Consider the following 26,229-nt stretch of genomic DNA (forward strand, 5'->3'; position numbering starts at 1 on the left):
AGTGATTGATATCATGAGCATCGATCCAAGCAAATGGGATACGATAACGACGTCAGCGAGCCTGACCACCCGATACCGTTAGTTGCCTCTTATGACAAGCCAGCAATATTAACTCGGATCTTCACCTATTCTTGACAAATTCGAACTCGGATCTTCACGGTTGCCTTATATGGTAGTTAGCCATTTTACAGCTTTATCATATTTAAGTCTAACAAATAGTTCATCTTTTCAAAACAAAAATATTCTGATTAGGCGATTTGAAACGGAAGTTTAAGCTTTCATAACAAATGGGTTGATGGTGGTAATAAACCATTCAGTATTTAAACCGAATTTATTATACATGGGATGCGATTCGACGAGCATCTTTCAGCACCAAAATAGAACACACCACGTGACTGATTTGTTTACAGCAACGCCGACGCCCATGCTGCGCCTTTGACGAGGGTTGTCTGATGGTCGATAAAGCTGACATATTCAAACTTGGGATTAAATAAGAGAAGGCTAACAACGTTAGATGAGAAGATTGACGGCGTCAGATGAGGAGGTTGTCAGTGTCAGATACAAAATGAATCGAACCTAGGAAGCTTCGTTATCCACATATGCCGACAGAAATGTACATTGTGTGAAATGGACCAAACTGGATTTTGCACTCTTGGGCGGCCTTGGGTTTCAGCGTCGAAATTGGACCGGAAAATCGCGAGGGACCTCGTTTATCATTGTTTGTGTTAAGTCGTCATATATCGCCGAGTTATTGGTTCGGTGGATCATTTGCAGCACCATTGCCGCGCACGGCCGGCTGCCTGGGTGAGAACTCGGCGTTAAAAAGTCAGGTAAGTATAGCCTCTTTGTCAGATAGATGTAGCCTGATTCAGAATATCAGACAGTTGATGGATATTTTCTATCACTTCCAGAGAGAGAGAGAGAGAGAGAGAGAGAGAGAGAGAGAGAGAGAGAGAGAGAGAGAGCCTCTGTGTGTATATGTCAGAGTCTGGGTGGGTGGGCGGGGAAGGGCGGGGCACATGGAGAGATATGATTTCTAGTGTGTTTTATTTCAAGAGCGTGTATATGGTTAAGAGGGGTGTGACAATATATATTTGCTATATGACTCATGTACTACATCATAGGCGACCCATGAAGATCCGGGGTAGAATAGGTCTTCAGCAACCCATGATTGCCGTGAAAGGCTACTATGCTTGTCGTAAGAAGCGACTAACGGGATCGGGTGGTCAGACTCGCTGACTTGGTTGATGGATGTCATCGTATCCAAATTGCGTGGATCGATGCTCATGATGTCAATGCCTGCATGGATTGTCTGGCCCAGACTCGATTAATATACAGACGGACGTCATATAGCTGGAATATTGCTGAGTTCGGCGTTAAACAACAACAAATAAACAAACAAACAAAATAGTACATATAGTATCTTCAAGTCGACACAAAAGTCAGACGAGGTATCTGATGCTCCTTGGAGGATTGTCATATCTAGGGTCCAGCCCTTGTTTGATGCGCGTATACGTGGAAAAATGGTGATATATATGTATGTATGTGTATAACAAATCGTTATTGACGGTTTGCAAATATCAGATCCACAATAAAATTGTAATCAACATATTCAATATACAAATTACAGTATGTTAAATTTGTCACGTATATTTTGGAAAACGAAGACGCAGCATACCATATTTTATACTATGGTCATGTTTACACACGCCTTTTTCGTGGCAGGAAATACACCACACATCACGTGCCAGGTCTGAGACGTCTCAGTTGCAAGAAATATTTTTGATATTATCCAAAGACTGGGTTCCTTACATTTCACTCATAGACGGAAACAGCAGGATACAGAGGGGGCGCCGGGGTGCGCATCTCGCCTGTTTCACGCATACTAATCATTTTAGCGTATAAAAACATATTACTGACTCATTTGGTGACGTTTTCAACTAAAGCAACAATAATTTACTATTGTTTGGCTTACAAATTCTAATTATTTCCTAAATAAATTATTTGCATTCCTCGAGTATTTATAATGTTTTTTTTGCACCTGTGTGTAGAAGTTGTACACCCTTCATCCCTTTTAAAAAAGTACGTCCGCGCCTCTCATTTAAGGAATTCTTACTTTAATAGTTTCTATAAACTCTCGACTAAACTTTTTTTTTAAGTGTAGAAGGTGTTTATAATGGGTTACCTTGTTGACACCAATATATCAGACACTGTACTTGACTATGGCCTGTGTCACACTTCAACATCAATATTTACTCACTCACTCACTCACTCAAAATCTTACCTTCTGTTTTCACAAGGGAGTCTAAACATGTGAGCTATATATAGACATTCTTGTTCCATTATTTGTGTTACAAAACGAGAACCGCAAAGCCCAAATGCAGGTTTTCTGTTATGCACGGCCACGAACTGGCTATTTAATCGTGGTTCTGTAATCTGTTATGTGCGCTGCATATTGCCAGCGGGATTGTGAAATAGTCATGTGACCTAATGATCACATGACCTTGACAAACAAGATGGCCGACGCAATCTAACAAACGCGGAAAGGTAATATAAAAATGTTTATTTTTATGGCCACAAATATTAGTCAGGACATGACAATCATATGAGTACACTCGGAAAGAGTATAAGTAGACTAAGTCATCTTTTATACTGACTTAAGATTTCTGCGAAAGCGACATGTTAACATGTTTATTGAATGTGATTTTGTGTGTTGACATCGTACAGCTCGCTGGGCACTCTCCCCAGCAGCCGCTCGCGTTCCTGTACGTGATATCGGCTTATAACACAGTAAAGTCGGTGCGGAATTCGACCAGTGACGACTGTAACAGGGTACTGAGGTTCCAATAAAGCCTAAGCTTGATCGAATCTTACACTTCTCAGAAAATCAATAGTCAAGTAACGCTGATCATAGCAGACCTAGGCTAGATCCTTACCGATATTACCACAGTGGTGAGAGTCTGACGGATGCCATAGACAGTTTAAAATGGAATTGGGAATAATATCCTTGTTTTGAATGGACTCTGTGCGAAGTTTCTTTACTGATGGATTGAGGTTTTAACGAAAGGGTCTTGGTCTACACAAGAAAGATATATACAGAGTCGGGTATTGTGTGACTGGAATTATAACGACTAGCACCAGGTTTGAACTTTGTTCCTTACATAATTTACAAGTTATCATGGTAATGGAATATTCAAATACTATATTCTTTATAACTGTACGTTAAGACAACATGGTATTCTTTCCCTGGCTGCCATCAGACAATGTAGGGGTGAGTCAGGGACTTCATATATCGAAAAGGTGGAACTATTGAATACGTAGAAGAATGAAAGTCTTTCTTTGACTAGATATATACAGATAGGTGAAATTTGCGAACTTGTAGCTTTGTCTACTTTGATCTCAGTTGATTTGTTTATGTTTTAAGTAGCCATTAGGCTACAAGTATTTTTTTCCAGGTAGCCAGTGGTAAAATCAAGAAGTCAAGCCAATATTGTAGGTAGCCAAAGGCATTTGAAATTATTTTTTATCAAATAACTATTACATGTATAAGTCACAGCATTAGTCTTGGAATTGTATATTAGTGGAAACTGTACTTGAGTTTTGTTATTTGTGACTCGAACAATGATGCAATTTATGTTACTAGATTTATATTCATGCTTATCCAATAAACTATCAACTAAGATAAAATACTAATTACATAAATATTTATGCATTTCGGTTCATTGTTGACTTTTAACATGTTTAAGGAATTATTTGGGAGTACAATTACTGTCAGACATATTTATTTTTGTGTCCACATATGTGAAGCAATAGAATTTAGTCGCCACAAGATATTTTTCAAGGTAGTCATTTGGCTACCTCTGAATTTTAGACAGTAGACACATTGAAATTTAGGTTGCATTGGCAAGCGTTTTCGTCGCAACTTTGAGGCCTGTTATTGTCAATAATGTCAATTGTCAAAGACGGAAAGCAACTGTTTTTGTTATATATATCAAATGTCCACAAAGTAATCTATGCATAAATGTATCACCGCTCACCAGTGGCATAAAAATATGTTGATTTCTTTGGCGACTTTCTTGCATGTTTGCTTAGAGCTACTTCTCCGATATTTATTGACAATTGATCGATATTTCTTTAGCCATTATCGATCTCTATAATCTATATTGATCGCCAGCCCTAGTTGCCATGCTTGCTGAGGCTACACTGATTACTTTGCCATTGTAATTAATACTTATTATGTAATCAGTGGAATGCACGAATATTTTGCAGGGTTTATTTTTTTTTTCATCTAGCCAACAGGACCAGTGCATCAGAGATGTTGCTGGTTCCATGGTTATAGATTAAATTATCTTGAAGCATGTTAAATTAGAAATATTTCTACAGTTTCTTTACATACAAGGGCTACAAGGGGGCATGGGTGGCCCAGTCATCTAAGGTGCCACGATTCGCTGTGCAGAGTTGCGTCCCTTGGGCACGCCAGAAACCAATGATTGTGGGTTCGAATCCCGGTTCGCCCTAGGTTTGTCAGCACCATACCTGTGCTCGTGTGTTTCACCGAACTGGTAAACGTCTGAGACCTGCATCACTGCAGGCTTTCCTACCACATAAAGCTGACACGCCGCGATATAACTGGAATACTGTTAAAAGCGACGTTAATCCCAACTCACTCATTCACTCACTACAAGGGCTCCGTGACATTCATTTTTTTACGCATGTTAAAGCAGGGACAAAATGAGGCAACTTACATTCTATTTTTGCAATGAGTCATATTTTTGAACAGGGAGAGAGATCATGGTTACTGATACTGATTGTTGTCTACTAGCAGTGACCTCATCTAGCATGTCTAGTGGAGCAACGTATCTGTTGTACCATGTTTAGTGTTGGTAGATACACAACTGATTAGGGGCGACTATTGGGGCTATTTTCATTATCGCAAAAGTATTGTGATAGTTGTGTTCATTATAAACGTAGTTTACTGTAAATACCTATTTATGAATATGTACATAATGTAAGATTTTAACTTATGTTGTTTCTTTTGTGAATAGGTAATAACGTTATGGCGAATATGGTTGCAAGTTTACTACATACGATAACCTCCCACAGTTCAGATGTAAACTGCGTTGCCTTCACCCATGATAAACTTGCCACATGTTCCGGAGACAAGACTGTCCGGATATGGAGCACTGAAGACTTCACGGAGCATCCATCATCACCTCTTCTAGGTCATGCCTATTATGTCAACTGTTGTGTGTTTTCACCGTTTGGAAACACCCTGGCTTCGTGTTCGACCGATGGGAAGTTGATACTGTGGGATGTTAAGACTGGGGATCAGGTTGGAGTCATCCAACATCCAAGTAAAAATGGAATCCGTGTGTGTCACTTCTCCCCCGATTCTTCTAAGATAGTTTCTGGTGGAGATGACAATACCTTGTGCCTTTGGGAAGTGTCTTCTCGCAAACTCCTCAGGTAATTAACTCCTTGCTTTTAAAAATAATTCTGATAAGGCGCCGTGATGAATTAATTATTAGTATTTTTATCCCCTCCCACCCTTTCTCATATCGTTTTGTTGTTCCGAAGTACCTACGTACCATTCCTATGCAGCCATAAAATTTCTGAGTCCCGTAATGGAATGAAGAATATCATCTGTGCTAAGACTCAACGTCCTGCTACATACTTCCCCATCAACGGGCACGTCCTGAGTAGGGTACTGAGATTTATTTGGTTCAATTATGCTTTGAACATGCTCAGCCCCACGTTGGGCATTGATGTGATGCTCAGATTCAAGGCATGTACATGTCAAGGCTACGGGGTAATTAGCCTTTGAAATTAAATGTTCATTCAGACAAAGGCTTCCCAAATCGGTTGCTATGACAACCTATTTGCTTGGAAATTGGTCAACACACTTTGTGACGCCATCCTTCAAAGACCTAGTGTTGAACTTTCAGATGTTTGTACGCTAACCTTTTATCATTGGAGTGTATAGTATTGTTTGCCCATGAATTTGATTCGGTTGTAATTTGCAATCCGTCCACATTTGACTAGTTTTACAATTTGTCTATACTGCATCTATCTTGACCACTGATGGAGTCCTTTATGAAATCTACAGTTGACAATTTGGTATGACATCTCGACATTGTGACATGACACGTATGAAAACGTAATGACACCGAATATAGTGAATTAGGCCTAACTGTTGATAACTACAGACCTGGGTTTATGGTAGGTTTATGCTCCAGGAGAAGAGACATCTGTGGCAGTCTGTTGTTTCCATATGCATGATGCAACAAGATAAGACATGAAATAAATGAGGTGTTTTTTCTGTGTGATGTCCGTGTTAGCTTGCTCACTCTGTGCAAATTGTGATATTGTTGTTTCGACTATGTTGCCATTTGAACAATGTTGATCTCATTGACATGGTTGAGGTGTAAGAGTTTTTGAAGAAAAAAGTTCTGTTCACAATGTTTTATGTGAAATTTATTTTGTCAACCAAAAACTTAACTTTTCACCATTCTCCATCCAACTTTTTACAACTTAAAACCATGGAACAGTCACTCTTGTAACGTAGCTGATTGTATTTGTACCAATTTCTTAGGATCTATTTGTATATAACAGTTGGTCTCAAGTGCATGTATTTCATGTATGAAAGCAGTTGTGCACATCTGGGAGCATCAGAAAATGTTGATCATTCTGTATAACATGCCTATATACCTGTAACCTTTTCAACCACAAGGTTTCAGTGTCAGTGTTCTGTCAACTATATGCATGACATGTGAATACCAATCTCATTAAAATCAGATCTTAGTTCTTACTCCCGCTGAACAAAGACCTGAGGACATCCTATTGAGGGTCATGTCAGATCGACCTTGCATGAACCTTGACCGACTAATGAAATGACTAACAATAAGTTGACATTAGCCATTAAGAAAGCAGCTTTCTCAACCAATACAGCAAATTTCAAACTAGTGACTTGTATGCCAGACTATGTTTTTGTAGCAGGGGGTGGAGTCATCCCACACATGACATCCTTACCTTGTCAGCTTGCTGACAGGGTTAACCTCTTTTGTCATGTGGACAAGGCGTCCGACCTCTGATCAGAAGTTCCTTGGTTCAAATCCCATCACAGGACTCGGAAATTTTATGGCCGCTACATTTTGAACACTTAATTAATTCAAAATTTGAAAACTGAACAAAAGAACATTCTGGAATAGATTGCCAAATTGTATGGCAGTATTTGCCATGGGCTATGCAAATTCTCTTGCATTCGAATGTTTATCCCATTAAGGTGAGAGATAGGCAATGATTTTGATGGAATCAGTCATACAGTCAATAACTGTTGTTAACCTTTTTACAATTGCTAGATTAGAAAACACATTCCGACTGTTGCTTTCTTGATCTGGTAGGCGACACTCTGATTGACTTGGGACTTCATCGGAAGTCCTCGGATCTTTGTTTAGCGATAGCGAGAACCAAGATCTGATTTTAATAAGGTTGTTTGAATAAAGTTATTACAATTGTACACAGTATTAGATTAGCTACACAAATATTAACATTTGTGAAAGCTTATTCACAAGTATTTGGTTGATGGTCCAACAAACTATCGAATGTGGCTTCTTTTGATGTCATTTTGACATCTGAGATCTAGAAATGAATGGCCAGGTTGTTTGTTTTCTGCAGGTGTTTCTCTGGTCATGACGAGATGGTTGCAGCTTGTGCCTTCACACCAGACAGCTACTATGTTGTGTCGGGAGGCACTGATGGACACTTGCGCGTGTGGGATGCAAAGTTTGGACATGGGCGGGAGCTGGCGTATGATCTAGATGGCCATGACCTTGGCGTGACCTGCTGTGAATTCTCTCCGAAATATGGATCAGCTGGTAAGTGTGATTCTATAATCTGTAAAAACTGGATTGTTTGTTTGGATGGACGCTCTGAGACAAAGACAAACAGAAAATCAACCAGTCCTGATTTGAACTGTGTATTAAGTCTTACATGTCGAATTGTGGAAGCGTCAGCCTGAGAAATATGTAAATAACACTGAGACACTTTTTTCAAATATTGATTCATGTTTGACATGGTTTGATGGGTTTTCTGTTTCCATTGCCTTGGAATTGTTGTTTTCACATTTTGAACATTGTTTGCCCTTCTTATCAATATCCTTTCAGTGATAAATGATGTGACAACATTTCTACTCTTTGTGTATGCCATGGTATGATGTCATTTGCATATTATTTCTTATATAGATTACCACTCCAGGTTTACATTATACTAAAATACTTAGATACTAGTGGGCATATAACATGGGCAACAATGGTGAAAAATATACTTTATAGTATGGATTTGACTGTGTGTAGTTAAGTTAAGATGTTTATAGTGTAAATGTCTTTGTGAATTTGTTTTTAAACAAAGATTGTCTGATATGTTGCAACCGTCATGGCAGTCCTCTATAAATGATTCTTCAAATTGCTCCTATTATCATGATTATAAACTTTTATAGTTAGAAATTAATTTTCATTTTCACTTGTCCACAATAGCAAACAGCACCGACGTTTCGGTGTAGGTTCTAACATCGTTATCAAGCAAGTAACAATGTTAGAACCTACAACGAAACGTTGCTCCTAATTGTAATAAAGAAGTTGTTCATCCATATATCTTATCCTTACTTACATAAACTCCAACTTCTAAATGCCTCTCAAAGTCAAGTTGAGTATTGTTAAACATGTTCTGAATATGCTTTATTTGTCTACATTAGCAGTTATCACTTGGCTGAAACCGAAATTGTGTTACATTTGTAACCATGGTAACAAAAAGAATTGACCATTCATCAATTAGATATCCTACTAAGTGCCACTGTTTACATGGAAATCATGATTGCTTATGTGAAATCATGTTAGATTCAGGAGTGTATGCGTGGTACAGGCTCTTATTGGCACGATTGTTGCCCAGTGATCAATGCCTGTCCACTTTATCATACTTGATCACACTGGATGACAGTGTGAGGCAGCATTTGTTACTTTAGATATTGAAAAGTTTTCCTTCCCCATGTTCTTCAGCTGATACATCATTTGAATAATTGTGACTGTAATCTTTCAAAACTTTTGTCACCTTAATGTTCATATAATTTCCTGAGCATGTTGAATGTGTGCTGAAATACCATGTCAAATTCACAACCAGCAGTTGTGAGAAATGTAGAATTTTATTCTGTTAATTGCCCTTGAACAAATGACATTATTCATTAGAAGTACTTTGAAACAACCATTTTATATAGGATATCTTGCTCACTATTAATCTGGATGCCATTGTTCAAAACATTAGCGCTATGACTGTCGTAAGTCTATGTTAAGGTATGGGAGTTACTATCACCTTGGCACTAAGATCACTTTGTACAACGGCACCCTGGTCTTGTGGGGATTCCAGGTTGAATAGGTCCCCAGCAACCAATGCTTGTTGTTAAGGGCAACATAATGGATCGGGTGGTCAGACTTAGTGACTTCATTGATTACGTGTCATCGTATCCAATGGCGTGAATCATTGCTTGTAATATGTATCACTGGATTGTCGGGTTCAGATTTGAGTATTTACAAGCTGTTGTCTTCTTGCTGAGTGTTGTGTTTAAACAACAAACAAGCAACACTATTCAATTCTCTGTCAGTGTACATGCATTGGTAAGGCAGCTAATGAAGATATAGCATGATTAAAGACTATCCTTAGAAATTCCTATTTTTCAAGCCTAGACCAGAGAGATCTAGCGGAAACTTTATTTCACTTAGTTCTTTCTCAGTCATTTTTGTAAATAATAATACATGCAGTTATAAGTTACAAAATGAAGATTTGCAGTTACTACAATATTTAAAGTATGTGTGGCTATCCATTTTAGGCAGAGAACACCATAGAAATCGATTATTTAAAGAAAGTGTATTTCAAGTTTTAGTGACCAAAGTGACATTTGGCACTTTTCTATAGCAGACTGTGATGTCATATTTCTTCAACACAATGAGCAGTGTAACTTCATAATAATGATGAGCTGTGCAGGACGAAACCTTGCGAGCCTTGCATTATTTTCTTTAGCGGTGCCCACTTCACGTTGGCTTAAGTTGCTGTGCAACACACTTTCAATCCTTGTTTTATATGCAAAGAAAGTATAATGATGTTAAAAAAGGTATACAGACCAACCTTTGTTTTATGTCTAGTGGCCATAAAATTTCCAAGTCCCATGATTGGATTCAAACTACAGACCTTCTAATCAGAGGTCTGACACCTTGTCCACGTGACCAAAGAGGTTAACCCCGTCAGCAAGCTGACAAGGTAAGGATGTCATCTGTGGGATGACTCCACGCCCTGCTACATACTACCCAGTCAACAGAAGGCATGTCCCGGGGCGCATATTTGGGTTCTGAGGCTTATTTTACTCAAATTTAATATGAACGTGCTCAGCCCCATTGGGTGCCAATGTAGCGGCCATAAAATTTCTGAGTCCCGTGATGGGATTTGAACCACGGAACGTCTGATCAGAGGTCTGACGCCTTGTCCACATGACCAAAGAGGTTAACCCTGTCAGCAAGCTGACAAGGTAAGGATGTAATCTGTGGGATGACTCCACACCCAGCCAGTTTGTAAAGGAGAAATAATAAGAACCTGTTAGTGTTGATTCCCAAACTTGAATCAACGTGTCCCAAAGGGACTATTTCATTCTACTTTCGGAATAAACAGATTTGTGTGATTTCTCTGACTTAAACCATGGTATGGTTTATGTGTAATTTCTCTATAATTTTGCAAATGACCAAAAGTTGCATCTTTTTTACTTTTATTCGTGGCTCAGGATCAACTAACAATCATGATGTCGTCATAAACTTTTAATACATGATAATTTACCAGGTTTACACAGGCAAAGGTTTTTCCATTTATATACTACTGACAAAGAATAGGGGATTTGATGAAATGGTAGTGAAGGTTTAATGATGATATATGTCTGTAAAATTAATTTTGGTTGCGTAGATCAATATCTGGTGGGTCCACTATGTTAGGCAATACATGCATGACATCTCAATTGCATACTTTTGATTAACTTGCGTGTGGTTGCCCTTAGTATTTCCCACCATTCTTCCTCGAGAGCTACCCAATGCAGGACCACGTTGGCGGGTGCTGGGTCTCTGACGGGTGCTCGGTCTCTAGCATGCACTCTCAGCCACAGGACCTCCAACAGATGCTCTATTTGGGACGTGTCAGGACTTAGGGGCCACTTCAATGTCTGCATGCCTTTTGTTAGAGATAATCGGTGATGATCAGGATTGTCATCTTGCAGGTCAAAATTTCTGCCAATAATTCTAGCGAATGGAGCAATGACAGGATGCGAAATTTTGTCAACATTTTGCTGGCATTCAAATGCTCTTTCACAATAACCAAATCAGTTCGCTGCTCTGTGTGATACCGCCCAACACCATGACACTAACGCCCCAATACCGATCATGGTCGTGACTTGCTGTCTTGTCTCTAGGCAAAACCTGTAAACATGGTGTAATGCCATTGGCGCACAGCTCATCAGGTTAGTGTTGCCTAACCCACCCCAATCTTTACCGCCTATGGTAAACTGTTAGGGCCACACCCTTCAAAGGACGCCTTTCTTTCAGGCAGGCTGCATAGAGCCAGTTTTTAGATGTTGAAATTTGCCTTAGTGTTATTGTACGGATTTCTCTACTGATTACAAGAGCAGATTTGAATCTTGAAATCGTAGTGCAATTTATGTAATGAGACAATCTTGTCTAGGTGTCGTCTTTTAAGTCCTGCCATGCACAGGTTGCATTGCAACCCCACCTGTTTGATGGTTTTGGTCCTGCAGTCGATAAATTGCATGTTTTGTATTTGCCGAACATGAGGCAACTTGGGAAATTCACGTCCCACTTCTATCATAGTTGACAAACATGAGGCAACTTGGGAAATTCACGTCCCACTTCTATCATACCAGACCCGTGAAGATTCCCGGAGTAGAATAGGTCTTCAGCAACCCATGCATGCCATAAAAGATGACTATGCTTGTCGTAAAAGGTGACTAGGGATTGGGTGGTCATGCTCGCTGACTTGGTTGATGCATGTCATCGATCCCAATTGTGTGGATCGATGCTCATGATATTAATCACTGGATTGTCTGGTCCAGACTCGATTATTTTACAGACCGCCGTCATATACCTGGAATATTGCTGAGTGTGGCGTTAAACAACAAACAAACAATCTGTCATACCAACAATTCTGTCTGTTCTTTGAGATTATACTGTTCCAGAGGCATTTTTAAGTGTGTGCTTGCTTAATTGTATTTGCGATCGTGAGTTCCCCTATAGGCCTTCCACTTTGGCTTCTGTGTGCAAGTGCATCACGACTGCTCATGCATAATGTGAAATTTCATTGTGATTAGATAATGCATTGAGATGCAACTCCTAAGTATTGTAAATGTACCCCTCAACAATAACTACATTCAGATCATCTGTTCCCTTATTTTTGTTGGTAGTATAACATGCCAATAATGATTTTCTATCTACTCGCCTGTCCACTGATGATATTCAAACAATTAATAGGAATAAAAAAGGAATAGATATTCAAGCGGCCAATAACAGCGTCATATAATGAAGATTATTACCTACCACTCTCAGTAATATGAGAGCTAGATAAATATTGAGTGTGTGGGTACCATCTATTTCTGATGGCACATTGTGTATCTACATGTTGTTATTGAGTGTTATGTTTGCATGTCTATGGGATGTGTCCTTGTTCAGAAAAGGGAATGTTTTGTCAGCTGGTGCAAGCAGTATGTATTTCTCTGTGGGAGATGGAATGATTGATTTCGTATTCTGTCAATCGTTGCATCAATGTCGTTATTTGTTATTCATTTGTAATTATTTATCATGTCGAGATATCATCTGTTTCATACTTTTTTGTTTATTGTCAATTGTTCACGTTGTCATGGTTGGTGCCTTCTAATACCAATAATTTTATCTTCCCACATTTCAATCAATGTTGTTTTATTTCTGTAATGGAGAAACCACTCCAAAATGTAGATTTGTGAAAAGAATGTTCGTATCACAAAGGTATTTGTTGCAACTTCGGGGCTTGAAGTTGAACATCATTTTTCCCAAAACTACAATTTGTAGAGCTTTTGACATGATATGATATGAAATGACGTTTGGTCCTCCTTTTGTGATATGGTATTGTATGAAATGACGTTTGGTCCTTCTATCATGACATGATATGATATGAAATGACGTTTGGTCCTTCTTTTGTGACATGGTATTGTATGAAATGACATTTGGTCCTTCTATCATGGTATTGTATGAAATGACATTTGGTCCTTCTTTAGCAACATGATGTGATATGGAATGACATTTGGTCCTTCTTTAGCAACATGATTTGATATGAAATGATGTTTGGCCCTTCTTTTGTGACATGGTATTGTATGAAATGACATTTGGTCCTTCTATCGTGACATATGATATGAAATTACATAAGGTCCTTTTTTAGCAACATGATATGATATGATATGAAGGGGTGTCACAATAAATCGAAATATCGATATATTGCTATTGGTAAGCACTTAAAGTCAATAAATCAATTGTTCAATCAGTTTCCAATCAATAGTATCGATTTCAGTTAGGAATATCGATAGTTTCAATTGTATTTACCATATCAATAAAATACATGCAATGCTTTTTAAATATGTTTTTCTTTTGATCATGAGTAGTAGTAATTTACACATGGTAATGTGAAAGTTTCTTTTTCTTGAATTATTAGGGTAAAGAAAAACAAATCAGTCATATCTCAAACTTTACTTTTTATTTGTTGTTATGGTTTTCACATTCAAAAGAAACTTCAGTTCCAAGGTTTGATTCAACCCTAAAATCCATCTAAAATAATACACTGAAACTATCGATATTTATCACAATAGTTGCTTGCAATATCAATAGTTATCGCAATAGTTTCCTTCAATATCAATAGTTATCGCTATAGTGATTTCCAGACCAATAGTAACACCTAATGATATGAAATTTGGTCCTTCTTTAGCAACATGATATGATATGAAATGACATTTGATCCTGTCGTGACATGATATGACATGACATTTGGTTCTTCTTTAGCAACATGATATGATATGAAATGACATTTGATCCTTCTGTCGTGACATGATATGATATGACATGTCATTTGGTCCTTCTGTCGTGACATGATATGAAGTTACTTTTGGTCCTTCTTTAGCAACATGATATCATATGAAATGACATTTGGTCCTGTTGTGACATGACATGATATGAAAAGGCATTTCATCCTTCTTCAGCAACACAATATGATATGAAATGGCTTTTGGTCCTGTCGTGACATGATATGATATGAAATGGCATTTCGTCCTTCTTCAGCAACATGATATGATATGAAATGGCTTTTGGTCCTTCTGTCGTGACATGATATGAAAACGCATTTCGTTCTTCTTCAGCAACATGATATGATATAAAATGGCATTTTGTCCGTCTTCAGCAACATGATATGATATGAAATGACATTTGGTCCTGTCGTGACATGATATGATATGAAATGGCATTTCGTCCTTCTTCAGCAACATGATATGATATGAAATGACATTTGGTCCTGTCATGACATGATATGACATGACATTTGGTCCTTCTTTAGCAACATGATATGATATGAAATGACATTTGATCCTGTCGTGACATGATATGACATGACATTTGGTCCTTCTTTAGCAACATGATATGATATGAAATGACATTTGATCCTTCTGTCGTGACATGATATGATATGACATGTCATTTGGTCCTTCTGTCGTGACATGATATGAAGTTACTTTTGGTCCTTCTTTAGCAACATGATATCATATGAAATGAAGTTTGGTCCTTCTTTTGTGACATGGTATTGTATGAAAAGGCATTTCATCCTTCTTCAGCAACACAATATGATATGAAATAGCTTTTGGTCCTGTCGTGACATGATATGAAAACGCATTTCGTCCTTCTTCAGCAACATGATATGATATAAAATGGCATTTTGTCCGTCTTCAGCAACATGATATGATATGAAATGACATTTGGTCCTGTCGTGACATGATATGATATGAAATGGCATTTCGTCCGCTTCAGCAACATGATATGAAATGGCTTTTTGTCCAGTCGTGACATGATATGATATGAAATGGCATTTCGTCCTTCTTCAGCAACATGATATGATATGAAATGGCTTTTGGTCCTTTTATGGTGCTTGCTGGTTGATGGATGTCTTAATTTGTAAATTCTTTATGCATGATATCTGTGATAAATAATCCAAATCAAATGACACTTTGTTATCTGCCTTTTCACTCTGTGTATTCACAGGTTGTAGCTTGTTTTTTTGTATGTTTCAGCGAAGACATCTTCTCAAGTTGCTAACTTCCTGCTGGCCACAGGTGGCAAGGACGACCAGGTCAAGCTGTGGGAGTTCACAGGCCAGATCGGTTCCTCAGGTACGTCCGTTGTCCACAGTAGGAGACATTTTTCAGATAGGGACACACGTGTCACTTGCTTAATATCTAACCCTTACTGTATAAACAGTTGCTGTTATTTCATGGCCATTGCAGTATTTGTGTTTGTCATGATTGACATGATATTTAGACTGTTTTAAGGTTTTCTTTGAAAGTGACCATTGTTCAGTTATTGGTGACATTAGCTATTGTTTTTCAATGGACCTCTTCCAAATGGCCATGGGGAAATTCTTTTGGCATCTCATGAAAGCTGAAAGTTCATGAAGTAGAAAAAGACAAACTGAAAGGTTTGTGGCTACAATTTCTTTAAAAAGATTTGAGGCATTTATCATTAAACTTGGTATGTACCTTCACTCATAAGGATGGGTCCAGTATGGGTCAATGAAGTCAGGTTTAAAGTCAAAGGGTTTTGTAAAACATGGTCATATCATTGTCGGTTTCTGAGTCATGTTTACCTTTGCTGGCATGCTTTCTTCTATGTCAAAAGTCAAGGTCACATTTAAAGCAATTGTGAAAAGTATGTGTATCTTTCTCTTGAATAGAAGATATCCTACTGTGGAATTATTCCTCATGGACCTTGGGAATTATTAGGCCACATGCTATGAGAAGGTCAAAGGTTGAGGTTTTGAGCGGTTTTGAGCTAATAAGTTTTTGATTACATTTTCTCAAAATAAATGAATGCATTTATTATTGAACTTAATATAATAATATACCTTTTGAGACTGAGTTTCTTATGGTCAAATTAAGTCGAAGGTCCATGTCAGCATTCAGGTGTTTGTAAAACATGTTGTATCTTTGTCAGATCTGAGGCATGAAATATATTTGCATATTTTCATAAATCCAACCACAAAAGTGTTGGTGGCAGGTCTATCAAAGGCTAAGGTCTTCTTTGTGGTTATTGTAAAAAATGGTTGCTTCATTCATTGCCAATTTCTGTTACAATCCTGAGACTTGGATATTTGATTGATCTAATAAAGTCGTCTGGAGGATATGGTGGAGGGGGAATGCTTGTTTTTTTCAATTACTTGGCCTAAAAGGCGACTATGCTTGTCGTAAGTGGCAACTAATGGGATTGGTGATGTGATGATGTCAATACCTGAATTGTCTGGTCCAGACTCGATTAATATACAGACTGGCGTCATATAGCTGGAATATTGCTGAGTGTGGCGTTAAACATCAAACAAACATGCAAAGGTTGCTGGGGACAGTTCTAACCAATGGATGTATTTCCAGTGGTGCTGCTGAAGCTGAGAGACACACTGCCCGGCCACACAGACACTGTCCTTGCCATTGCCTTCTCCCCCAGGGGGGACATCCTGGCTTCTGGGTAGGTATCTGAACTGCATCCCAGTCATCCAGTTTAACAGATTTGTGATCATGTAGTGATAAAGATAACAAGTGTCCATGGTCATGATGGGGGCGTTCGGGTAGCCTAGTGGTTAAAGCATTCGCTCGTCACGCCGAAGACCCACTCACTCACTCACTCACTCACTCACTCACTCACTCACTCACTCACTCACTCACTCACTCACTCACTCACTCACTCACTCACTCACTCACTCACTCACTCACTCACAAATGGGAACTGATCAACTTGTCAAAGTGTCATTGGTACATGTAATCTTATGTTAGAATGTTCAGATAAAAGGGACTTTGATATGCTGTATTTTAGTAATGTACAGAATACAAATGATCAGAGGTGAAGTCCAAAGATCCGCAATACAACCTGTGTGTTTATAGAAATGGGTTAAAAGCGTCGTTAAACCCAACTCACTCACTCACTATGGAAAGGGGACGGTGGGGTAGTGGTGAGGGTTTTAGCTTGTCATGCCAAGTACCTGGTTTGATTTCTCACATGGGTAAAATGTGTGAAGACATTTCTTGTGACCCATACTCAGTGAAAAAGTGGAATCCGAGCAGACATTACTCAACGGAGGCTGTCTTATCATTATTGCTGAAAGCAGGATAACATCATACTCATGTATTCTGATGTCAAATTGCAGCAGCTAGACAACTGGGCCGGCCACCTGTGGCTCATGCTCATTGCATAAAGGATAAGGTTTCAATGTATAATGATACAAGCATACTATCATGACTATTGTAACAGTGTCATTGACTACATTTTCAGGTCCTTTGACAAGACCATACGTCTGTGGAATCCAGTAAGTAAATGTAATTTACTTGCCATGGTTATTTGATGTCCTGAAATATGTGCTTAGTTCGGATGCAGATTCTATTGATCACCAACTACATAACTTGGGGCCTGAGTAACTATCTGATAAGGACTGCCTCCTTGGTCTAGTGGTAGAGCGGCCACCTGGAGAGTGGAAGGTCTGGGGTTCGATCCCTGATGGGTACATGTTGTTACCCTGTTTGGCGCTGGCCATTAAGGGGCTAAAACAAGGACTGGTCGGCTCGGAGTCAGTATACTGTGTCTGAGTAGGGTATTCATGTTAAACTGCGGCATGGTATCTCAGTGGCCCAGCACTATAAATTCGGCATCAGTCCGGTCTAGTGTACTCACACACACACGTGTGCATGCATGTCACTACATAAGTGCAATAATCTTGGACGCGACGTTAAACCCCATTTTTATATGATAAAAGTTAGGTCATTATCGTCACATAGGTGTGTAACAAAGCTCTGACATATTTAGCAGATGTCAGTATGTACTTTGTGATATTTTGTGTAATGTTGTGTAAACTCTGGATTTGACTTTGAGATTGAGATCTAAGATTGAATTTGGGTCACCTGAAAATAGCCATTTATGAAAGTTTAGTCCATTTCCAGCTATGTCATGGTGGTCTAGAAATATTCACCTCTGGACCAGATCAATCTTCCCGAGGCTAGGGAGTTAACTGATTGTAAAAGTCCAGTTTCCACCCTTGCCGAACTAGACTGGAATTATGGAGTTATATTTTGGCTGGAGTAACAAGTCTATGCATTGTCCAATCAAAATCGCGTAACGAAATCAACATCTGTTTCATCAACTGCTGTGCATATTTTGGTCGATTGCTGGATTTGTAAAGCCAACACGGCATCAACAGATATTTTCCAAATCTTTTGATGTTTTTATCTAGGTGCTCATGTGATGTGATACACTTTTTATGACACTAAGACTGGGTACCGCCATTTTGTTTGAAGCAAATGCATGTGTATGAGAGGTGGAATCTGATTGGTCAATGGGAGGGACATGGAAATGACATAACTTGTAATAGCCACTGGTGGCACTACAATCGAGCCCAGAAATTCCAGCCTAGTTTGGCACTCATTTAACTTGTCTCAGGAAGATGGACCGGATCTTCATTGGTATGAACAAGGATGTGATTATGAACTCATGTTTTTGTGTTTCCAGCTCAAAGGAACTTCCATGTTTACAATAGAAGGACATGCAAGGTAATTATTTACACCCTAAGGAAATCATGATAAATATGTCCAAGATGCAGTTTGTTTGTGGTTTAATGCCACACTCAGCAATATTCCAGCTTACTGACAACCGCATGTAAATAACCGAATCTGGACCAGACAACATTAATCTATGCAAGTGGGATACGATGACATACATCATCCAAGTCAGAGAGTCTGACCAACTGATCCTGTTAGTTGCATCTTACCATTGCTTACGGCAAGCATGGGTTCCTGAAGACCACTTCTTACCTGGATCTTCACGGGGTCGATGAAGTTTCTATTGTAGCTTATGATACGGTGACAACTTGTAAGATAACTTAGAGTTATGTTATCACTGGATTTGTGGTAGAGAGTGTCCCCTGTATTGTAATCTAGTGTAGTCTGTAATATGTATGTGTGTGTGTGTGTGTGTGTCTGTCCGTCTGTCTGTCTGTTAATTTCATTAAGCCTATTCCTGAATACAACATCCGATTGTACGAGCTGTTTGTATTTGCTAATGTTACAGTGACAGACTAGGAGCCATGCCACAGCGGTTGAGGTCATTAGCTCAGATCACAGAAAGTGTTACTCATGTAATGTAGTGCATTGCCGAAGTAGATGTGTATTGAACAATGTATCAACAAAGACAGTTTTCAAATGAATCAATGACAGAGGCTCTTAATTCAGGATTTGTCCACAAGTATGGTATTTGATTTCTTCAAATAATGTGAGGTGAAACGGGGTTAACGTTAGTTCATTGAAAACTTACTTTTATGATCTTTTTGGAAATCTTTTTAATAATATGTATCAATCGTGTACAGAATAAATATATCAGTGTTGGTTCAGTGGGAGTGTTTTTGTTTCAGATATGTGACAAGCTGTGCCTTTTCGTTTGATGGCCAGATGCTGGCGTCGGGGTCGAATGACAAGACGGTGATGGTGTGGAAGCTGACCGACACGTCCAGCATCATGGGTCAGTCTGTGGTCAGCTGTGTTGGTGTTGTAGCGTCAGGAAACAGACTCTGATGCTGACCCGTCTCAATAGGCGATTTCTTTCAAAATTACTCAAAGCACTAAGTTCTGATCAAAATTATTGTTTATATTGTCAAAATGAGTTACTGCTACTGTATTTAACAAAACATTCTCGTAGCCATGGCAAAATGGTGGATCCAGATGGGGAGTGCAACCTCACTTTTCATGATAACTGGCCCTTGGCCAAACCATAGGTGTGACTTAGGTACTAGTATCATATATAAACACCCTCCCTTTTTTAACATCCTGGACTCGCCTTTGTGTTGTTTAAAGGGTTTTTATGTCGATATTTGTCAAACTTGCTATCAATATACAAGGAACCATAATACACTGTTTTGTAACATTTATTGATTTATTGTCATCTTTAATTCATATTTGCAGTTACTGATATCTTTCTGGTTTGGTTAAGAAGTACTTTCAACATTTGTTGTAACGATCAATCTGTTTAAAAGCCGTTACGAATGTGCATGGTCCAGTGGCAATACATTGATCACAAATATTGGTTCCATGCTACTCTGTTGATAGACATAATGAAAAGAAAAAATACAGATAATCATCACTTTCCAAAATGCATCTTGTTTGAACATGTTGATGAGACATATAGGTGTTTATAACTTTATGTCAGACTTATTACATTTGTGTTAGTCTTGAACACCTTTCCTAACCTTGCAGGGGGCACGGGTGGCCCAGTCGTCTAGGGTGCCACGATTCGCTGTGCAGAGTTGTGTCCCTTGGACACTTTAGAAACCTATGATTGTGGGTTCGAAACCAGGTTCGCCCCGATTATGTTTCTAGGTTTGTCAGCACCATACCTGTGCTCGTGGGTTTCACCGAAGTGGTAAACGTCTGAGACCTGCATCACTTCGGGCTTTGCTCACACATTAAGCTGACACGCGGTTATAGAACTGGAATAATGTTCAAAGAGGCTTTTAACCCATCTGAGTCACTCTTTCTTACCTTGAATGTTAAAAAAATTGAATTGTATTGATTTGTGACAATTTGAAAATTTTCCATCTACATGTATTACGCTACAGTGGTGCTCAACTATAAAAAAATAACTCGCCGTCATGGCATAAGTCAGATCTCTGTTATCTTTGCACTTGAAACTCCTTATTGCGAAAGAGTAATGATATTGGGTAATTTATATTACAGTGATCCCTCGATATACCGCTGTCATCGGGCTCCAAGAAACCGACCCCGCGTACTAGGAAAGAGCATTGTACAGATATTCATTGCTGAGGTTCACATTACGTAATGATGGTAGTGAATGGAACAGTGGCGCAATTATTTCAGAGTGGCATGGGACATGTAGATCTATGTAACACTGATCTAGGACGATGATTCAAAATGCATGGGTAAAAACATAAAAATACTTTTATGTGTAAATTAATGTATAATTAAATTTAGATGTACATGATGCACAAAACCTAAATGTCAACATGTCTTGCAGCTGGTCTGTCTGGATTTGAAGAACCAGTGAAGCAGACACAGCAGTCTTCAGCAGCAAGCTTTGTGTCTGTTGAGAAGTGGGGTGTAGAGGATGTGTGTGCTTGGGTTACCTCCCTTGGATTGCAGCAATACCAGGAAGTGTTCAGGCAGCAGGCAATAGATGGGACAGAGTTACTTGCCCTTACTGCCAAGGATCTTGAAGAGTCAATGGGAATAGGTGAGTTGGTATTCTGCTAGTACACTGTGCAACTGGTAGGCTATCGCATGTCATTTGCAGGAAAATATCTTATTAAAATATAATTGTTTGTTTGTTGTTTAAATTTAATGCCACATTAAACAATATTCCAGCTGTATGATATCCGTCTGTATATGATCAAGTCTAGAACAGACAACCAAGTGATTGACATCATAAGCATCGAGCTACACATTTGGGATACAATGTCATGCATCAACCAAATCAGAGAGTCTGACCACTGGATCCATTTACTCACCTCTTACGACAAGCATGGGTTTCTGGGGACATACATTCTTAGCCTGATCTTCACATGGACAAACGTTAGTAAAACTGCAGCTGGTTGTAATTAAAATTTGGAATGAACATTTATCAGGACCCTTAATATGGCAAATGCAGTAATTAAAAAACAAAAAGCATGTTCAGGAAGAGGTTTGTGAAGAAAAAGACAGCTTCAATGTTGGAACAAGTAATCATGCTTGTGGGATCTTCAGGAAAAATTACTTTTGCAGTTTTGCATCAGTGTGGTGTGTCAGTATGAAAGGGGGGTAATTTGAAAATTATGACAGGTTAGGGGGAGTTATCCTTTTTCTACACTCATGGATAAAATATATCTTTCACACCTTTCACTAAAAAATGACAAGTTTCTTACTTAAAATAATTTTTTGCTTTTGTTTGTTGTTAAATGCCACACTCAGCAATATTCCAGCTTTATGACAGCGGTCTGTACATAATCAAGTCTGGACCAGACAGTCCAGTGATTGAATTCATGAACATTGATCCATGCAATTTGGATATCTTGACATGCATCAACCAAGTCAGTGAGCCTGACAACCTTTTCCCATTAGTCGCCTCTTACGAAAAGAATGGGTTGCTGAAGACCTATTCTAACCTGGATCTTCATGGGTCACTTATAATAAAGGATGAAGCCACTGATGATATGGAAATCCAGTTTTATGACTGCAGGCGTTGGCTTGTCATGCTGGATGTAACGTGTGAAGCCCAATTCTTGTGTTCCTGCCTTGATTATGCTGAAATATCGCTAAGCCATGAACCATGAACCATAAACCATGCTCACTCACTATGAAAGCAGTATCAAAGGATGGCCTGTAGATAGTTCCAATTGGGAACATTTTGTTCCATGTTTTAGGTGCCCTTGGTCACAGGAACAAGATTCTGAGGAGTCGCGCTCATGTACAAGAGCGTCCTATAGGCCAGACAGTAGAAAATGGTAGGTGTACAAGTGATGAAGATGACCATTGTCCCCTGCCCAAGAACAAAAATCTTAAGATAAACTGATAACTCATTGTGGTCTTGTGGGCATTCAGTATGAGAGTGGAGAACAGAAAATCACTATTTGCATATTATATCGAGCATGTCAAATGCAGTTTTCAAGATCAATGAAACAAGATTAAGGAACACTTCAGAAGGACAGCTTTAAGAAAAATATATATGAAAAGTCTTTTTTTAATTTTTTTCTAAAACATCAGGATATGAATGTAAAGTTTCATGTTTTGCTTATCTATTGAGATAAAATACAAGTAATTTAATTAACAAGAGAGAAACTAATTGTCCTGATTGATGCAGATGCTGGAGTCCCGGACGAGTACCTGTGTCCCATCACAAGGGAGATAATGCACGACCCAGTCATTGCCACAGGTGAGACACAGGCAAACCTTTCTGAACTCTAAGACTGAAACAAATAACTTATGATGATGATGATGATGATTATTTTGTCATATGTTCCTTTATTACCCTTAGGGTTTGAAATAACCGAGTTCATAAACATCATATGTGAACTAGTGCAAATATCACTTCTTGTGCACCAATGTATTGTTTTCGTCATCTGGACGGCAATGTTGACATCATTCGACAAATTGTGCTTTTTTAGGATAGCTGTGGTGATCAGTGCATTTTTCTAAAGGGGAGCTCAAAAGGATTAAGAAATTATGACACTCATATATGTGTCATCTGATTTTATGAATTATGAAACTTGTGTGAGAATTCATGTATTACCCTCGCTCTTGCTTGGGAAATACAAGAATTCTGACACTCGTTTCTTAAAATTAGTATGACGCACATGCTCTTATAATAATCTTTATATATGAGTGTAGGAATTAAAAATACCAAAAAGGACCAAGCATAGTGTAAAATATTCGTAGGGTAATAACACTGACAAACAGACCACCGGGTCTTTGATAAGCGTGGATATTATGTGACAAATAGTAAACAAGTTATCCAAAAATGATTACGTCTTCAAGTATAGTTACCATTAAGAGACATTATTAGTCTTCACCATTCTTCTATTACAAATACATAGCTGCCAACCCCAAAAGTGTTCAATGAGTGAGATGTATATTGGCCAGGGTCCAGGGCAAAGCCTTGGTAGTGGTTGTAGGGGACCGAAAATGATTGTAGCCATTTTGCCCAGTATTTGGGCGCCCTCTGATTGAAACTTTTTTTTGTAAGCTGTCTTAACATAGAGGTGTAGAAAGAGAGGGTGAGTTTTGTTGAAAAAGTGTGAGTTGACAGGTGTGTAAATAATTTCAGTAAGTATTAGAAAGTAACTTACTTATTTTACAATGTTTTAGATACTATTTCTCTTCTAAAATTATTTCAATGTATCATCTTCAGATGGCTACACATACGATAAAGCAGCAATCAAATCGTGGATTGAGAGCGGCAAGGATCGGAGCCCAATGACCAACTCTGTGCTACCAAGTAATAATCTGACACCAAACAGAACGCTGAAAATGTTGATCCAGCGCTTTGTGAACGGTCACAGCCAAGGTTGACCGCTGGGGTAACTGGGCATTTCAATATGCTATATTCTGTCCAAAGTAGTTTTGTCAATAATCAGAGTTTCATTTCCTGATCTTATAGTTGATGAGGAGGACTATATTCCTATTCATTCATGATATATTTTACATGCATGTTTCCATAGCGATGTAGGTGCTGTCCATGTGTTATTGGACTTGTTATATTGTGATGTTTGAAATTATGCCAGTGTTCAGTTTGTTTGGGTTTAAGGTAGTTGTATGTCCACAACACACTTTCATGAGGTCACAGCAACACACACATTCAGAAAATAATTTCTGTTTTCAATTTAGATGTATAAAAAAAATATGGACCTTTTCTTATGTAAATAGTTTTGAATAGTTTTAAGATTGTGTTTGGAAGACAACATATATGTGTCACTGTACATATGTTTGTTTACTGGTTTGTTAACAATCAACATTTCGTGGGTATCCATGTCTTTTTTTCTGATTTTCCAATCTCCACCCACTCTAATTATCCCCCGCCGCGCGAAAGCGCGAAGCGGGGGATATAGTATTCACGACCGTCCGTACGTCCGTCCGTACGTCCCACCTGTTTGTTGCCGCGATATCTCAAGAACTAAACATTGGATTGTCTTCATATTTGGAACTATGGTGTATATTCAGACTCCGCAGACACCAGTCGGTTTTGGTGACCTTGATCCCATTTTCAAGGTCACAGCAGACAAATCTGCTTTTAGAGTTGGAAAACGGTGTTGCCGCGATATCTCAAGAACTAAACACTGGATTGTCTTCATATTTGGAACTATGGTGTATATACAGACTCCGCAGACACCAGTCGGTTTTGGTGACCTTGATCCCATTTTCAAGGTCACAGCAGACAAATCTGCTTTTAGAGTTGGAAAACGGTGTTGCCGCGATATCTCAAGAACTAAACACTGGATTGTCTTCATATTTGGAACTATGGTGTATATACAGACTCCGCAGACACCAGTCGGTTTTGGTGACCTTGATCCCATTTTCAAGGTCACAGCAGACAAATCTGCTTTTAGAGTTGGAAAACGGTGTTGCCGCGATATCTCAAGAACTAATCGCTGGATTGTCTTCATATTTGGAACTATGGTGTATATACAGACACCGCAGACACCAGTCGGTTTTGGTGACCTTGACCCCATTTTCAAGGTCACAGCAGGCAAATCTGCTTTTGGAGTTGGAAAACGGTGTTGCCGCAATATCTCAAGAACTAAACACTGGATTGTCTTCATATTTGGAACTATAGTGTATATACAGACTCCGCAGACACCAGTCGGTTTTGGTGACCTTGATCCCATTTTCAAGGTCACAGCAGGCAAATCTGCTTTTGGAGTTGGAAAACGGTGTTGCCGCGATATCTCAAGAACTAATCGCTGGATTGTCTTCATATTTGGAACTATGGTGTATATACAGACACCGCATACACCTGTCAGATTTGGTGACCTTGACCCCATTTTCAAGGTCACAGCAGGCAAATCTGTTTTTGGAGTTGGAAAACGGTGTTGCCACAATATCTCAAGAACTAATCGCTGGACTGTCTTCATATTTGGCACTATGGTGTATATGGCGGGGGATATTTCGTCACTCTGTGACAAATACTTGTTTCTAATGACTTTAAGTCGCCAAAGTGGCTGTCCCTTTTAAAGGCTTTATAGGACTCTTTTGTATAGTTTATGTTCACTACTAATTTATGAACAAGCAAAATTCTAATGTGTCCTATGGCGGGGGATAGTGATAACTCTGTTTTCTTGTTTTCATTCAGGCATGAAATAATTAAAAGTTTTCGTTTTCAGTTTTCCCTGCCGCCATGC

At 38.8% G+C, this 26,229-nt stretch overlaps 1 protein-coding gene across 3 annotated transcripts; it reads left to right on the top strand.

The window, feature by feature from the left end:
- Positions 1–454: 454 nt before the first annotated feature.
- On the top strand, positions 455–25,016 carry LOC124150765 (WD repeat, SAM and U-box domain-containing protein 1-like). Of its 3 annotated transcripts, none has more exons than XM_046522799.2 (12): positions 455–830; positions 5,046–5,466; positions 7,675–7,874; positions 15,392–15,490; positions 16,742–16,835; positions 17,637–17,670; positions 18,864–18,904; positions 19,762–19,868; positions 21,378–21,593; positions 22,759–22,839; positions 23,196–23,267; positions 24,243–25,016. In XM_046522799.2, exons 2-12 carry the CDS (start codon positions 5,057–5,059, stop codon positions 24,401–24,403), a joined length of 1,515 nt encoding a protein of 504 aa, XP_046378755.2. In that variant the 5' UTR covers positions 455–830; positions 5,046–5,056; the 3' UTR covers positions 24,404–25,016. The 3 variants fall into 3 exon arrangements, with proteins under 3 accessions (XP_046378755.2, XP_046378764.2, XP_048238093.1); XM_046522808.2 differs by lacking the exon at positions 455–830 and adding an exon at positions 2,475–2,547; XM_048382136.1 differs by lacking the exon at positions 455–830 and adding an exon at positions 3,461–3,492.
- The last annotated feature ends 1,213 nt before the right edge of the window (positions 25,017–26,229 follow it).

The sequence above is a fragment of the Haliotis rufescens genome, unplaced genomic scaffold (assembly GCF_023055435.1).
Source record: "Haliotis rufescens isolate VD_foot unplaced genomic scaffold, xgHalRufe1.0.p SCAF_4, whole genome shotgun sequence".
NCBI lineage: Eukaryota > Metazoa > Mollusca > Gastropoda > Lepetellida > Haliotidae > Haliotis > Haliotis rufescens.

Excerpts from the sequence above, each read along its gene's own strand:
- LOC124150765 (XM_046522799.2), top strand. The coding sequence starts at position 5,057 with ATGGCGAATATGGTTGCAAGTTTACTACATACGATAACCTCCCACAGT. Across the intron at positions 7,875-15,391 it reads TCCGAAATATGGATCAGCTG|CGAAGACATCTTCTCAAGTT; the intron begins GTAAGTGTGATT and ends TGTATGTTTCAG. Across the intron at positions 21,594-22,758 it reads TGAAGAGTCAATGGGAATAG|GTGCCCTTGGTCACAGGAAC; the intron begins GTGAGTTGGTAT and ends TCCATGTTTTAG.